We start from the raw sequence: 17,523 nt of genomic DNA on the forward strand, positions 1-17,523 counted from the left end.
TTAAAATAACTGTTATTTTTAAATTTTAATAATTTATTAATTAGTTTATATCTTTTATATTATTATATACTACAAGTATTTATTAAAAAATAATATTAATAGATATGATATGATTATTAAAAAATAAGTGAGTTTGTAATTACTGTTCGCACTGGTTCGATGCCTTGTACGGTTCAGATACCGGACCGGACCGGTTAGGGTCTGGTTCACTTGGTTTGACGGTCGATCTGGTCGGTCCGGTCTGATTTTTACAACTGTGGCTGATGTTCTTATTTTTTTAAGAATGATATAATAACATTATGTAAGGTTTGGATTTATATCATAATTGATGCAGTAAATATTGATTTACCTTTATTTTCGGTGTTTAAATATCTGTGTATTAATTTTTTTTATGGTGGCTGTCCCGGCAGAAGTTCCTGTTGTCACAGATGGTAAATTTGTCGTTGGTATGGAATTCAGTTCCATGAAAGCTTTTATTAAGACGATAAAATAGTATACCATACGAAGAAGCGTAGACTACCGGGTGTATGAGTCTGAGCCGTTGACATTTTATGCCAAGTGTACATAGTATGGGTCAGGGTGTGATTGGCTTATCAGGGTTAGCATGATCAGTAGGAAGTACTGTTGGGTTATAAGGAGATATAATGGTAGTCACACCTGTACCAGAGCCACCATTTCACAGGATCATTCGAAGTTGGATTTTATCACAATTGCAGAAGTAATAAAGCCGTTGGTTGAGGCTGACCCCTCCTTAAAGGTAAAATCGGTTATAGCAGAAGTGCAATCGAAGTTCAACTACACCGTTAGTTATCGAAAAGCATGGTTGGCTAAGCAAAGGGCAGTAGAAAAAATATTTGGAAGTTGGGAAGCATCGTACGAAACGTTGCCTATATGGTTTGAGGCCATGTGTCATAAGGAGCCATCAGCCGTTGTCCATTTTGAGACTATGCCTGCATATCAAGGCGATGACTTTGTGGGTGATATTCGGGTACTATATCGAGTCTTTTGGAGTTATTACCCCTGCATTAGGGCATTCGGACATTGTAAGCCAGTTGTCCAGGTGGATGAGACTCACTTGTACGGAAAGTATAAAGGTTGTCTACTAGTAGCAGTTTCACAGGATGACAACAATAATATCGTCCCAATTGCGTTTGCTATTGTGGAGGGAGAGACTTCTGATGCATGACACTTTTTCCTTAGTAACCTGCGTCAACATGTTGTCACTCGGGATGGTGTGAGACTAATATCCGACCGACACGAATCCATCAATGCAGCTGTGGAACGCAGTAACGGAGCTTGGTCACCTTCTAGAGCTTTTCATATGTTTTGCATCAGGCATATAGAGTCGAATTTTCTGAAAAAGTTCAAGGCACCATACCTGCAAAAACTGGTCGTCAACATAGGTAATGCATAGTAAATTTAAGTAAGTTATTAACAGAATTACCTTCAACACGTGTTTTGACCTCTTTTTTTTTTTTTATCTTGTTATCATCCAGGATATTCGAGGACGGTGCGAGAGTACGAAGTGCGTTACCAGCATTTACGGGAACGAGACGAGGTGTATACTAACTGGTTAAACCGAATCCCCCACGAACAGTACGCACTGGCAAAATTTTAACCACAGCAACTAAAATAATAAACTCCTTCCAAAATTGAATAACTGTCATGGTTACAAAATTTGCACAACTAACTCAACAAGAAACAAATTAGTTGAAACCACACAACTATCATAAATTATTTTACTAAATCCAACTAAAACAAATAGTTCTAACTTCTAAAATTAATTATTAATCCTTAAAATTATTCATAACTAACTATAGTTATAAATATAAAATATTTAAAAAAAACTTACATAATCAGGATGACTGAGATAATATATAATATGAAGTTCAAGTCGATCAACATCTTTAACTTTGTGTTTCTTTGGCATTTTTACTCTGCTTCCACCATGCAAAACTTGGAAGAATGGAGAAATGAAGAAGAAGAAGGGTGGTATGAAGTTCAGAGTGAATATTGAAAGTGATAACTTGGATGGTGAGTGTGGGTCTATATTAGGTGCAATACCACCGTTCGGGGTGAAGGCTCTGTGCGACACGTGTCCTCACCTTCACAACACGAACCGTGCGTTTTGGCAAACTCAACTCGGACCGTCCGTTTTGTGATCACCAAAAACCAAAGTGATCTTTTCATTTTACTTTTTTTTTTTTGGTAATGAAATGGAGCTAAAAAGCTCAAGAGAAAACCTAGATACAAACTAAACGGGGTAAGGTAACCCCTCTTTCATCATCACTAATAATCCTCCTAAGGTCAGAAGGAGGTATATCCTAAAAAATAAAATCAGCTTCCATTGTTAAACTTTTTTTTGCCAGGTAATCTGCACACATATTACCTTCTCTATATATTTGAACAAAATAAATATTCCAATTTCTTCTTTTTAATTCACATATCTCTCTGACTACAGCATTAGGGTGGGAGGCCAAACTTTCTCCCTTGTTGAGGAGCTTTATCACTGCTCCAGCATCTATCTCTACCACAATTTTTCGAAAACCCATTGTCCAGGTTATCTCTAATCCCTTCTTCACACCGCAGAGTTCCGCCATGAAAGCTGTTCCGACTCCAACTTTGTGAGAGAAGTCCGCTATCCAGCGTCCCTCCTCATCCCGTAGAATTCCTCCACAGCCGATAGTTCCTGGGTTGCCCTGAGCTGTTCCGTCAGAGTTTAATTTGATTCATCCTGCTGGTGGGGGGTTCCATCGAACGTTCCTTTCAATTCTTCCTCTTCTCTGTCCGATGAGGTAAGCTTTCTCAAGCGCTCTTTTAATTTCCTTGGCTTCTTTATTAATTTTTTCATATGGTTGCATTGGTCTTTTATACTGTTGTTCATAAATTTCTTTATTCCTCCATTGCCAAATTCTCCAACAAGCTGTAATAAACACGTCCCTCCAGTCTAACTCTTCATCTTTTTCCAGTTGCTGTTCTATCCAATTATCCCATTCCAATTGAAAGAAATTAGGGATTTCGTCTGTTAGTTGTTGTTGAAAATTTATTTCTATCCAATTATCCCATTCCAATTGAAAGAAATTAGGAATTTCGTCTGTTTTAACTAGGTTCACCCAAATTGTTGAAGCCTTCGGACAAATTCTCAGCACATGAAAGATGTCTTCTTGTCCTCCATTACATAGCGTACAGTCCCCTGCTCCTCCAAAAATTCTGGCTCTTCTCTGACTTGTCATGAATTTCTTGTGCATGGCTGTCCATAAAAAAATTTTCGCTCTTTGTGGACCTCTCCAACTCCAAAATTGTTTCCAAACAGCTTTCTCCTCACTTGGCCAATTTCTGAGTTCTTTGTAGGTAGAGTTAATAGAGAAATTTCCATCGTGAGACAGTCTCTACCCTCTTCTATCGTCATCATTTTTTGCCTGAGGTAGTGGTTTGCATATAATTTCTATCACAATCTCAGAAGGCAAGTTCTGATTAAGTCTGTCTATGTCTCATTCGTCATTTTGCTTAGTCCATTCCCACACTAGGCTTTCAGCATCCACAGTGTCCATATTTAACGCTTTATTTATGAGGATCCCTTTATTCTCTAACCAATTTTGCTTCCAAAACAAAGTAGATAATCCATTTCCAATGTAGTGAATAGAGCCATTTAAAAACGTAGGCCATAACTTTATAATTTCTCTCCAAAAGGGTGAGTCGCCTTGTTTTGCTTGCATAAGATTGTTCAACCTATTTCCTTTGCAGTACTTATTTGAAAGGACTTGAACCCAAAGTGCTTACGGATTCTCCATAGCTTGCCAAATAATTTTTAGTAGGAAAGCATCATTCATAGTGTTGAGCCTTCTGAATCCTAGCCCTCCCAAATATTTCGGTTGACAAAGGGTCTTCCAACTTATGAGATGTATTTTCTTCTTATCTGGTTCATCTCCCCATATGAAGCTTCTCTGCAGTTTTTCCACCTCTAAACAGATTCTCCTTGGTACTCTTTCATATTGCATGCTGAAATTGAGAGCTGGACTTAATACTGATTGAGCTAGTGTAAGTCTTCCCGCAAGTGATAAGCACTTACTCTTCCACCCCTTTCAATTTGTTATGGACTCTCTCTAGTATGTCCTTGAAGTTCTCTTTTTCTTTTCTGTTGCTAGTGATCATAGCCCCAGGTAGCGGCCTAAGTCCCTTTGTTCTTTAAAACCCGAATATTTAGTGATTTCATCCCGGATGTCCGTATTGGTTCTTTTAGAGAAAATAATGAAGGATTTTTCTACGTTGATCTTCAGTCCAGATGCTTTGCAAAAGGTTTCAATCACCCCTGTCACTTCCTTAATATGATCTATTGTTGCTTCAACAAACAAGAGAAGGTCATTCGCAAACATAAGGTGGGATATGTCAGGTCCTTCCTTTCCCACTCTAATAATTGCCTTCCATAAATTATCTCACTCTCTTATCATTCCACTTATCATATTCTTATCAACTCTACTTATTAATGATATTAATTATAATATCATATTCCTTATTATTAGGCATTCTTGTAATCAACACTTAATATTCTTTTTATAATTTAATTTTTATATTTAAGAATACATTAAATATTAATAATAAGAAGAAGAATGGATGGTAATGATAATATACATTAATTGAGTTAATTACACTTGATTCTTTGTTTCTCTTAAGGCATTTAATATCAATCAATGAAAATATAAAAAAATCATTAATTATTTATTTCCGTTAAGGCATTTACTTGCACTTGATTCTTTGTAATATATACCTTCCATTAATTTAATTATGATCATTCAAAAATCATGACTATAATACCATTACAAGCAGAATAGTGTAAAAGTAAAAAAATTTTACAAGGAGTCGCATTTATCGTTGCAAATAGTATGGCATTTGAATTCGTCCTTAATACGGTACCTATGGTAGAAGGTGCTGATGAAGAATTTGAACAACAGACGGACTCACCCGACGAGGTTGTTATCAGTCAACCGATTTTTGAGAATATAAAAAACTACACTAGCTTTGATGAGGTATGGTAATAAACTGATTTAATTTTTTTTTGTGCTTTTATGTGCATTTATAATTATATTGTATACTAACTAAGTTCATACACATAACATTCACACGTACATATACATAACATTCATAATTACATACAACTAACATCTAAAAATTAAATTCATGTTTATTAGATATTACATTCATACACATATCATTTTTTAGTTATTGCATATGTAAATATAAAGTTAACATATATATTTTTTAAATTTTATCATAAGGTGTTTCTATGGATTGCTAAGTTGAAAAGGATTGCGTACCCTACTCTGATATAGGGTGTGTTTGGCAAACGCGTTGAGGAGGAAAGAAGCACGTTTGAGTCTCTTGAAAGTTTCACTTTTATGTTTGGCAACTTTTATTCTTCTGAACGCAGAAGTGATTTTGCCTTTAAACGTACGTTTATGAGAAGCTAAAATTTGTAGCTTCTGCGTTTCACGTTCATGGTGGCTGATTATCTTAGAAAATTAGGTGGAAATTTTATTTCTTTTTTACCAATCATATCCTTCATTTTCTTCTATACAAAGGATACTAGTAACTATTACCATCACAGTTCTCTATAGTTCTTCCTACTTGTTCTTAGTTCCAATTTTTTTCATCAAAATGGTTCAAATTTGTTTCAATCACTAGCAAAGTGAATATTTTAATTTTTTTATTATTTTTAGTACTCACTTTCATATTTTAATTTTTATATTTTTTATTGTATTTTATATTTATAGGATAAATATTTTTATATTATTTGTGTAGTATTCTAATTTCTCATGTTATGTTTTTATATGAATTTTTTTTATCATTTACTATATTATTTTTTATATGTATATTTTTTATGAAATTTTTTTATTTTTGTTTGACTTTGTTCATGTGATTTTTATTTTTTTTATTGTATTTTTTTTATTCATTGACAAATGTTGTTGATTTTTTTATTATGCTCTAATTTTTAGATATTTTTATTATTATTTGCTCCTCCTTTACTGTATTGTATTTATATTGTGTATGAAAATTTTTTATTTTTTTATTTAATTTTATTCATATGAATTTTATTTACCTTTTATTGTATTTTTTTTGTTCATATGATATATGTTGTTGGTTTTATGACATTTTTATTATTTCTTATCTGTATCAATTTTTTTTATTCTTTGATGTACTCTATTTTTGTTTTGTATTAATTTTTTTATTTTTTATTCTGATTTTATAAAATTTGTAATTGTAATTATTATATACTACATTCATTATCAAAATTTTATAATATAAATTATGATCTTATAAAAAAAGACAAAATAAACAAAAACTAATTATAAGTAACAATAGAGTCATAGATAATGAAAAATAGTTGATACAATAAAGGAAATGGATTATAGTCCAAAATAATACTAAATTAAAGAGTACTGACCGTACTAAAAAAAAATTATAGAATATTTTCTTTTTGTTTAATATTATAAAATTTATAGTACTCTTTTCCATATTTTTATTTTTTATTGTATTTATTTTATTTATATGATAAATATTTTTTATATTATTTTTATTAGTGTTTTGATTTTGCATGTATATAAAAAAAATTATTTAAATTGATGTCTTTTTTGGTAATTTTTTATCTAAAAGTGATTTTGAGTAGTATAATCCAAACAACATTTATTTTACTATAATCAATTTTGATATAAAGATTGCCAAAGATAAATCACGTTAACACAAACTTACTTTCCATCAAAATCAATTTTGCAAAATCAATTTTATGCAAACTCCGTTCAGAAACTGTAATCCAAACACACACTTATTCATTCAAAGATGCAATCTCTTGAATGAATATCTTTGACGGTTCAGGGATTTGAAGGAATGCTTATCAAATTGTTTTGAGTTTTGACCACCCATGAGTGTCTGGCTTGACACAAAGCTGCCTTGAGCCTCAAAATACTGAAAAGTATAATCAGGTGTTAAAAATGACAATAAATTCAAGATTTCTTTTGGTCTCTCTCTCATATCCAAACCCAAATGGTGAAACTAATATTGATTGACAGATTTGGATCCACAGTTGCATATAGGAGGAGTGTATCTACTAATACCTATAGTCCTATACATTCATTCATTGGTTTTATTAGGATTTATGGTTAACATATATTATATAAAAAATTTTCTTTATTTTTGTCTCTTTATTGCTTCCATAAAATATATTATATAATTTTTTTTAAAAAAATATAATATATGAGTTGTATACATATAAAAAGTCTAGTAATGTCTTCTCCAATAAGCCCATCCATTCCCTTTGCTTCTTCAGTTTCCTTCATCCTTTGGTTCCCTCCATGGACACCTCATATGAAATGGAACCTTTTCTGTTCCAAAACGAATCTCCTCATCATGAAGTAGAAGAGGAGGATGAGTACTCCATTATTGCTGCAGCAGAGATCAAAGAATCACCACCACCATCATCATCATCATCCACACCACAAAGCAGCTGCTTCACTACTTTGACCGACTCCGATATCAGGAAGCTCCAAACCACTGAAATCAACAAGGTATCATCTGTTCTTCTCATACCACAATCCGATGCGTGCCTTTTGCTTATCCACCATGGCTGGAGCGCCATGAAGGTCCACGAAGCTTGGTTCGAAGACGAACAAAGAGTTCGAGAACTCGTTGGCTTGCTCAATAGTAGTAACAACATCAACCACTGGAAGGAACTAATCCAGAGTTCTACATGCGAGATCTGCTTTGACGATTCAGTTTGGTACAAGAAGGTGGAGTATGCCAAGTGTGGCCATGGATACTGCATCGATTGTTGGAAGCACTACATCGATGAGAAGATCCAAGAAGGTCCTCATGAGTGCCTGAAACCGATGCGATGCCCTCATCCATCTTGTGAGGCTTCCTTGGAGATTGAAACTGTTCGGCGATTCGCCAGCGAGACAAACAAGAACATGTACGATCGTTTCTTGTTACGCTCGTATGTTGAAACCAGAAAGAATATAAAGTGGTGTCCAAGTCCTGCTTGCGATCTTGCTGTTCTTTACGAATCGGATGGAAATTACGCTAACAAATATGTTGAGGCTTGTTGCAGTAATGAACATAGGTTTTGCTGGGAATGTGGTGAAGATGGTCATAGACCTGTGAGTTGTGAAACGGTGGCTGAGTGGATGAAGAAGAATGTGGATGATTCTCAGAGCGTGATTTGGATCTCTGCTTTCACGAAGGAATGCCCCGATTGTGGGATCCGCATTGAGAAGAATGAGGGTTGCATGCAGATGATTTGCACTGTTTGTGGCTGCCGATTTTGCTGGCTATGTCTTTCTAGGTGGTCTCTGTGTTCCGCTTATGGTTGTAACCGTTTCTCAGCCCGGAATACTGAGACGCCCACAATGGACAATGGAAATGGCTATTTGGACTTGGAGAGGTACAAACATTTATATTTGTTATGTTATATTATACTTCTATTTTGTCATATATGTTCTTCTTATGGGTAATAACAAGCTTTGATTGGTATTGATGAAAAAGTTTACCTGTGTTGCTGACTTGCTGTAGTATGTTGAATAAATTTAATTTGCATATCCTTGGACAGATAATCAATTGTTTGTCACTCTAGCAAAAGTAATTAATTTGTTAATCTTAGTTAAAATATTATCTAGATGGATAAATTTAATTGGATAATAGGATAAAATTTAATTCATAGTTCAAATAAAAGTTAAAATATTAACTCACATTATGGTAGATAAATTAGTCTAACATGTCAAAGTATGTCAAATGTAATGTGTGAGTGAAAATGCATTTGAGTATGTATTAATCTAATTCTTCAATCTTTTGTCATTAAAAGTAATAGTCTTCCAGTGTTTTTCTTTTCATAATGAGAAACTTTTTATGACTAAGACTTTTTGTCTCCTTATGTTTGAACTAATATTAGTCAATTTTTTTATTTTTATTCTAAAAATGTTTATCCTCTAACATTTTCTTTCTTTTTTGTTGACTAGAAAATTGTTTACCATATAATATTCTTGTTCATATTTGATTTAGTAATTGGGTTCATATTTGATAGGTACACTCACTATTATGAACGTTGGTTTACCAACGAATTCTCAAGGAAAAAATCGATTGAGATGATGGAGAAGTACCTGAACAATGAGAATATAAGAATCCTGTGCAAGGAATTTGAAAGGCGTGAAGATGATTTTGAGTTTGTGAAGAAGGCTTGGGAAGAGGTAATCGAGTGTAGGAAGTTGCTGAAGTGGACCTATGCATATGGTTACTTCATCCCTGAGGAGGAGAAAGCCAAGAAGGAGTTGTTCGAACACACACAAGGCGTTGCTGAGAGTGCATTGGAGAAGCTTCACAAGTTTGCCGAAACAATGCTGATGGAGATCCTGAATAGGAAGAAAGACGGTTTCGATAGGAATCGTCTGGAACTTTCTCATCTGACCGTTGTCACCAAGAATTTCTTTGATAATATGGTGACACAATTGGAGGATAGAGGGCTTGACGATGTGAATGTGAAGAGTTATGGTGAAAGCTCAAGGTCCTCCTCATTGTCTTCTTGGCCTCGAGGTGTGGTGAGGGATGGGATGACAGAGATTGGTCTCCGGAAATGCGGTTATTGCGGTTATTACAACCTTGCCAGCACTCTAGAGTGTCCCTGCATTGAGAAGAAATACAAATACCAGTGCTGGATCTGTTCTCGTGATCCTCCCGTCATTTGGTGTCCATTGCGTATGGTTAATTAACATCCATTGAATTACTCAAACCATTTTCCTTTTGGTAGCACTTGTTTTTGCGTAAGTTGACCGTAGAAAACTATTTAGATAACAATTTAGTTAAGCTATGTAACGGTTCTTGTTTTTGGTGATGAACTGCTTAATCAAAATTTCTCTCTTATTTTGGTTAGTTCTAGTTTAATGGGATCTTCTCTGACCCAGCGAGGAATTGGTGCTTACTGCTTTCTCCTATCTAAAGTCTAAACATTTTCTAACATAAAAAGCTTGGTCAAATACGCAGAATAATCCCATCAAACTCTAGTACTCTACACATGATCAAAGAATATAATTGATGGAAAAATCCGAGAATATTAAGTAATAAAGTAAGGATCTCTGTTGAATATGTAATTTTCATTATGTATGATTTTTACTATTTGATTCAAGGGTTATATTTTCACTTTCTCAATTTACTAGTTTTCTTACTTAAATTGATTAGCGTGTGTGAGCACGTGTCCGTAATGAGATATATACATATGTTAAAAAGAAACCAACCATATAAATATTCAGAAGGAGGAGATGGAAAGTGATTATACACTTTGTCCTTCTTTTTGAAATTTATACATTAGTTAATTGAAATATTCAAACAATAGAAGGGTTAGTGATAAAATTAGTTTGAAAGGTTAGTCAATTAGTCGATCGTCATTTTCGTTCCTCAATTTTTTAATCAAATTAATCGCTTAAACATTTATTTATTCAAATTAGTCCTTTAGTAGCATTTGGTAGACAAATACAAATAGAGACAAAAACACAGAGATTAAGAGACAGAAATTGAAATTAAAATAAATTTTAATATTATGTTTGGTGTAAAATGAGAGACAAAAATTAAAATAAGAATAAAAGTCTAATTTAATTTGCACAAAGGATAAAACTAGAATTAATTAATTATAAAATGAGAGTATTTTAGGTATAAAATATTATTAAAATTTCAGTCTTTATCTCTATAAATTTTAGTTCCATATATCCCTACTTTTTAGAGGCACTGAAATACTAAAATTTTGGAGATAGGGACAGAAAGTTTAGTAGTACCAGTCTTTAAACCAACAAATATGATACTGAGTCTCAGTCTCTTAGTCTCTGTCTCTCAGTATCTCAAAACAAACGATACCTTAGAGATTTAACATTAATCTCATTTGTTCTTATGTCAAATACTTAACAACTTCCATTAACGTTTTTTGCATGTATTGTTGAGTAAATACCCATAGTAGTCCCTGAGATTCACGCAATAACTCATAGTATAGTAATCCCTAAGATCCTGATTTTTTTTATTGTAGTCCTCCAGATAGAGCTCCGATCACTCAAACTAGTCCCTGGCCATATTTCAGGTGATGACTCATCACCGGAGCACTGACATGGCCTCGGATTGCCACGTGAGACGTGTCCAAAACGACGTCGTTTTGGGTTTGGCGCCCTTGAAAGCCAAAAATGACGCCGTATAGGTGTTACTTGTTATGAAAAACAGTTTTCTCCCCCAACACAAACACTTCGTCTCTTATTCTTCCACCTTCTGACTTCTTCTTCATCTCCCCATCAATGGCATAGCCGTAGGGTTGTATTTGCTGGGTTTACAAAAATTTTAGAGAAGAAGTCATCTGATCAGAAGTTGTTATCGCTCTTCCCTTCCCTTCCTTCACCACAAACACGAGGTTCTGACGTTGTGATCGGACTCAAGGTAACCTTCTTTTTTTTTTTACTTTGCATTTTGAATACAGTGTTGGTTGATGATAGCATTGGTCAGTGTAGTTGAGGTTCTAGAGTTTTGGTGGTATTGTAGTGTCTAGAGTTTGAATCTTGGCTGGGGTTTGTCGGGTTGCTGTAATACCCGAATGAAACAGGGATGAAACAGGGAGATGTATGGAGGTTTGAAAAAGTATGTTTTATTGTGGTGATTATTTTTCCTTTTTAATGCATGAGTAGGCTTTCAAATTCTCCCTGTATATTGTAAAAATTTTAAATTTCTTACAGATGGAGGAGAAGTTGGACATCATGTTTCATCATGGGGGGTGACTTCAAAAAAAAATACAGAAGGGATTATGATATATTCTCCGGACAACAAGGCCTGTTTAGGTGATCTAGACACTGATACTCTAGATGTCTTCTACATACGGAACTACCATAAGGAGCTTGGGTACAATGACATAAAACAGTGCTGGTGGCATGTTCCTGGAAAAGGCTTGGATAATGGGTTGAGAAATATAAATAGTGACAAAGAGATAAGAGAGATGGTGAATTGTGCTAGGACAAATGAGGGATTGATTGATATATATTTCGAGCATACAGTGTCAGTGCCGGAGGTGTTAGAGGGAGATAACACAGTTGTGTACTTGGATGATCATGGTGGAGAGGGGGTGTAATGCAGGTACAGATACTGATGTGAGTCCCCCACTTACACAGACTCATGCACTCATAGTTGCTCCTATCCCTAAGGTTGTACCCAATACTTCTTGCAAATTCAGTCCCAAAAAGAATAAAACATCTCCACGGCAATCACAACCATCACACTCTAAAACTGCTAATCCTTCCAAGACAACCAAACCTCTCAAGAAGACTAACTTCCCAAAAGCCACCAAGCCCACCAAGCCCACCAAACCCACCAAGCTCACCAAGCTCACCAAGCTCACCAAGCCCACCAAAATCAGCCAGTCCACGAAGCCCAATCAGAACACTAAATCAGATAAGAGCAACAAGAAGAAACTGTCCAAGAGACCAAGTATTTTCAGGAGACCCTGTACACAGTCTGCTGCTAGAGGATTTAGTAGCAAGGTGTTTAACAATGAAGTTTTCTTTGATGTATCTTCTGACTCCTTTGACAGTGAAGAGGATAGCATGTTTAAGCCAGGTCCGGATAAGGGTAGTTCCTCTGATTCTGAGGCTACAGGGAATGATCCTAAAACTGGGAGTAGGATTAGGAGAAACATGACACATTCAGCGGTGGGTAAGAGAAATATTAATCCACTAGGTAAAGAGAAGGAGAAGATATTACATGAAGACGATGGTTTGGTGGAGGAGGTGAGCGACGCTGAAGTTGACCTTGGGTTTGTGGGTTGTGTTCTTGAAGGGGTAGAGGATGGACTAGACCCAGGGTGTTGACTCAGATGGCACCAATTCTTGGCACTCGGAGGAGATAAAGACGCCTCCAAACTCAGAAGATGAGTTGGAGGAAGGAAATGAATCTGAAGAGGCAAGTCCGCTATTTAGGGAGGGTGCAAGGTTTAGAGAGCTGCACCTTGAGGTAGGCATGAAGTTTGGAACTAAATGGAAATTTAGAGAAGCTGTGAGAGAATATACAATCCAAGAGGGTAGAAGCATAAAGATAGTGAAAAATGATAACATAAGGTGCAGGACAGTGTGTAAGGTCAAAGAGTGCCCATGGGTGGCTTATGCATCAAGAGACCATGAAGACACCTGTTGGCAAATTAAGACATTCAATGATGACCACACTTGTCCAAGAGAGGACAAGAATAGGGCTGCCAACAGGAATTGGGTATGCAGCAAGCTTGTGAAGAAAGTGAGAAAGTATCCAAATTTTAAACACTACGAAACTACAACTTACTTCAAGACACGGTTTGACTTGACACTGAATAAAAATTCAATATCCAGGGCATTAATGGATGCAAGAAGTGTAGTGTATGGGGATGAGAAAGAGCAATATAAGATGGTTAGGGATTATGGTATGACGCTGTTGACGACTAATCCCGGTTCCACTGTACAAATATGCACCACCCCCCAACCAGATGGTGAAGTTACCTTTGATAGAATGTATATATGCTTAAGTGGCTGCAAAAACGGGTTTAAGGCTGGTTGCCGTCCTTTGATAGGTCTGGATGGTGCTTTCCTGAAGACACGGTTTGGTGGCCAGATTTTGTCAGCCGTGGGGTTAGATGCAAATCATCATATCTATGTCATAGCCTAGGCTATTGTCAGAGTAGAGAATACAGAGACATGGAGATGGTTTCTTGAGTTACTTCATCAGGACTTGGGGCATTATAAAGATTATGACTGGTGCTTCATATCGGATATGCAAAATGTGTGATTTTATTTGATTGTCTTGCTTTGATTTTATTTAATCTTATATTAAGAATTGTGTACCAGAAGCTTATTCAGCCATAAGCCGAAGTTGGATAGCATCTGTAACAACGCCTGCGAAGTGTTCAATGCTAAGATCAAGGATGCACGAGCCAAACCCATCATAACATTGCTGGAGGAGGTAAGGATGTTTGTTATGCGTACCATAGCGAAAAATAAGGTAAAGCTGCAGAATCACACTGGGAAGCTCACACCTGTTATAAAGAGCAGGCTGGAAAAGGTTAGGAAAGAATCCAAGCATTGGAAGCCAATTTGGACTGGGGATAACAGATACGAAAAATTTGAGGTGCACGGACATCCAACTAACCATGTTGTGGACATAGGAAAAAGATTGTGCACATGCCAATTTTGGATGCTAACGGGTAAGTTAATTGTCTTTATGCATTTTACTTTCTTCAACCATAACTATTATCATGGTTCATGTCACTGTTTGGCACCTGCAGGTATTCCGTGTGTGCACGCTTGTGCTGCCCTCTCTCGTGTGAATAAGCAGCCAGAAGACTTCTGTCACAGATGGCTGACCATGGACTCATACAGGGAAACTTATAACCACCACATTAATCCAATTTCGGGTCAACCAATGTGGGAAAAAGCAGAGGACTGTAACAGGCCACATGCCCCTAAAATCAAGACAACATTCCATCAAGAAGCAGATTTTTACAACTGTTGATAACAAGGAACCCAAAACCACCAATTCATTCATCATTTACAATACAGAATCACCAACAACACTGTCAATACACACACAACTAACACTAACAACTGGGTAATAACTTTTGCATCTGGACATCCTCCTCCAACCTTCGAAGCCTCCAATCAAAGTTGATCTTCACTTCATCACCACACAATTCTGACTTTTCAACCTGTTCCTTATTCACAGAATCTGTCCACACAAAAAATCCGCACCATCTCTTCCTACTTGTCTGTAACAAATAAAGGATCAAAGTTTAGAGAGGAACAACACAAGAACAGTCAGGGGAGGAGAATCATAACAACACAAGAATAGTCAGGGGAGGAGAATCACAGCAACACAAGTAATTATTCTAAGCTACATTATAATTGGGGCAGCCATAGAACAGTTTATTCGGATTCGAATCTGTGCCAGACCATCTGAGAACTGGCCTACAGCCACAACCGCACCATTCTGGCGGGGCCGATCTTCTACTCTTCATTTGCGTTCTAGTCCGGTTCCAGCTAGATGGAGAACGAACAGAGCTTCCACCTGCAGTGCTACCTCCACCCATCATCGACATGAGTAACAGCCCCGGATGAGAGTGTATGAACAGGAAGAAGTGTATGAAAGAAGAAGAAGAAGAGGTGAACAAGACGAAGAGGAGAGGTGTATGAGAATTTGGGAATTTAGGGTTACATATACTAGGAGGGACCAATCTGGGTAAAAATTAGAATTTAGCCAGCTCAGCTAGTCGTTGGGAGCCCTCCAACGTGGCAATCCGAGGCCACGTCAGTGCTCCGGTGATGAGTTATCACCTGAAATATGGTCAGGGACTAGTTTGAGTGCTCGGAACTCTATCTGGAGGACTACAATAGAAAAATCGGGATCTTAGAGATTACTATGAGTAATTGCGTGAATCTCGGGGACTACTATGGGTATTGACAAATCAACAACGATAAAACGACGTCGTTTTATAGTATTAAGGGAATATTATAGCAAAACTGTGCCGTTTTTCTTTTCCACTCTCTCAAAACGCATGAAACATCACAATAATAAGAGAGAATGCCACAGAGCTCGGATCATCGGAAGGGATGATGAGAAAGCCATAATCGGTGATACTATGCAAAGTGCGACTGCGCTCATTCTTCACGGTTTAGGGTACCAATGCTAAGCTATGGTTGACATGGTGACCACTAACCAGCGACATTAGTGACATGACAATAGGGAGCAACAACAACGCTAATTACACAGAGAGTCAGAAAGACTCACTCAGTAATGCGACCCAGAAACCCGACAACTCAACCACACCACCAATCCACCAGCAACACTCACAAACGTCATCCCACACAAATTAAATAAACGACAGTAATTTTGGTCGAATTTTAGAGTTCAAAAGCAGAGAAAAGTGAGAGAATAAGAAAGATTGAGAAAAGTAAAAATGGAGCCATAGAGCTTGAAAATGAAGGCAAGACTGTAGATTATTGTAAATCATAAAAGTGAGAAAGATTGAGAGATTAAAAATTTATTTTGGTCATTAAAATTGCAAAAAATATCATTGCAAAAGATATCTATTTTGGATAAAATCATTAAATTTTAAAAATAAAAAAACTTTTTTTTAAATTATAATTGTAAAAACTTATATCAAATCTAATCTATAAAATTCTTTTCAAAAGTATATATTATTAACGTTATAGTGTTTTTATTGCGTTTTAAAATATTTTAGAGTTATTTTAATCGTTAACAAATTTAGGAAAACATTTCTCATCGATTGAATAATTTAGGAGATTTATTGCTTTACTCATACATTTATTTTTCATTCTATATGTTGATCACTATTGCACAATAATGAATACAAAATTTATGCTCCTCTTGACGTTATATATTTGAAATTGAGTTCACATTTACGAGAAATTGTATTTATACCCGTCTTTGATATACTACAAGTATACATTTTTTTTTAGGGTAAAGTATTAAATTGGTCCCTTAGGTTTGGGCATAATTCTGTTTTAGTCCTTAAGATTTAAAGTGTTCTATTTGAATCCAAAAAAGTTTCATTTAACATCAATTTAGTCCCACAGTGAGGTCAAAATTAAATAATTAACAAAATGTCCTACATAACAACAGTTCAAGAACAAAATCGATAATCTGGAGAACAAGTACAAGCTCCAGAGGCACAAAATCAACCATTGATGCATCAATACATTTATTTATCATTTTCTTTAGTTTTATAGAAAATATTTCATTTATATTATAAAAAAATAATAAATAAATGTATTGATGTATCAATGGTTGATTTTATGCCTCTGGAGCTTGTACTTGTTCTCCAAATTATCGATTTTGTTCTTGTACTGTTGTTATGTAGGACATTTTGTTAATTATTTAATTTTGACCTCACTGTAGGACTAAATTGATGCTAAATGAAACTTTTTTGGATTCAAATAGAACACTTTAAACTTTAAGGACCAAAACAGAATTACGCCCAAACTTAGGGACCAATTTAGTACTTTACCCTTTTTTTTAATTGATTTTCTCTATTTTTTTTAAAATAATTATTTGATAAAATGTGATTTTTTATTATTTAACATTTTTTATATATTTTTTTATTTCATTTAAAGAATATAAGAAAAAAAATCACACTTTATCAAATAATTAAAAAAATTAAGAAAATTTATGTTATGAATTTTTTTTTTCATTTTTTATTCATCACTACACAAAAGTGGGATATAATTGCATATAATATTCTATACATTTTTTCTTTGTTTTTTATATATTTTCTGTTAAATAATCAATAAAGATCTAGCTAATAATAAATTAATAAGTATTCTTAAACTGGAAAATGGATCCTTTCAATTTTTTTTAACAACTGAGGGAGTAAAGTGTGATCTCTCACCATTAATTTTATAAGTGGAACTAAAAATAAATATAAAAGAGAGAATAATGAAGGGTTAGAGATCATACTTTACATTGTCAATTTTTTTTTAACATCCC

At 35.2% G+C, this 17,523-nt stretch overlaps 3 protein-coding genes across 3 annotated transcripts in view; all 3 read left to right on the forward strand.

Annotated features, from left to right (window-relative positions):
• LOC107632220 (probable E3 ubiquitin-protein ligase ARI10) lies at nt 7,283–9,958 on the forward strand. Its single transcript, XM_021118087.1, has 2 exons — nt 7,283–8,431; nt 9,068–9,958. Exons 1-2 carry the CDS (start codon nt 7,344–7,346, stop codon nt 9,747–9,749), a joined length of 1,770 nt encoding a protein of 589 aa, XP_020973746.1. The 5' UTR covers nt 7,283–7,343; the 3' UTR covers nt 9,750–9,958.
• On the forward strand, nt 13,015–14,532 carry LOC107632219. Its single transcript, XM_016335921.1, has 3 exons — nt 13,015–13,652; nt 13,869–14,224; nt 14,306–14,532. The coding sequence occupies exons 1-3, from the start codon at nt 13,015–13,017 to the stop codon at nt 14,530–14,532; spliced, it is 1,221 nt and encodes a 406-aa protein (XP_016191407.1).
• Nucleotides 15,467–17,523, forward strand: part of LOC110269356 (probable E3 ubiquitin-protein ligase ARI7) — a 3,512-nt gene continuing 1,455 nt past the window's right edge. The window contains exon 1 of the mRNA XM_021117144.1: nt 15,467–15,686. Coding sequence (XP_020972803.1) covers nt 15,467–15,686 — 220 coding nt within the window. The remainder of the gene's footprint in view (nt 15,687–17,523) is intronic.

This window comes from Arachis ipaensis, chromosome B03 (assembly GCF_000816755.2).
Source record: "Arachis ipaensis cultivar K30076 chromosome B03, Araip1.1, whole genome shotgun sequence".
Lineage (NCBI taxonomy): Eukaryota > Viridiplantae > Streptophyta > Magnoliopsida > Fabales > Fabaceae > Arachis > Arachis ipaensis.

Excerpts from the sequence above, each read along its gene's own strand:
- LOC107632220 (XM_021118087.1), top strand. The coding sequence starts at position 7,344 with ATGGACACCTCATATGAAATGGAACCTTTTCTGTTCCAAAACGAATCT. Across the intron at positions 8,432-9,067 it reads GGCTATTTGGACTTGGAGAG|GTACACTCACTATTATGAAC; the intron begins GTACAAACATTT and ends CATATTTGATAG.
- LOC107632219 (XM_016335921.1), top strand. The coding sequence starts at position 13,015 with ATGAAGTTTGGAACTAAATGGAAATTTAGAGAAGCTGTGAGAGAATAT. Across the intron at positions 13,653-13,868 it reads CAGATTTTGTCAGCCGTGGG|AAGCTTATTCAGCCATAAGC; the intron begins GTTAGATGCAAA and ends ATTGTGTACCAG. Across the intron at positions 14,225-14,305 it reads CCAATTTTGGATGCTAACGG|GTATTCCGTGTGTGCACGCT; the intron begins GTAAGTTAATTG and ends TGGCACCTGCAG.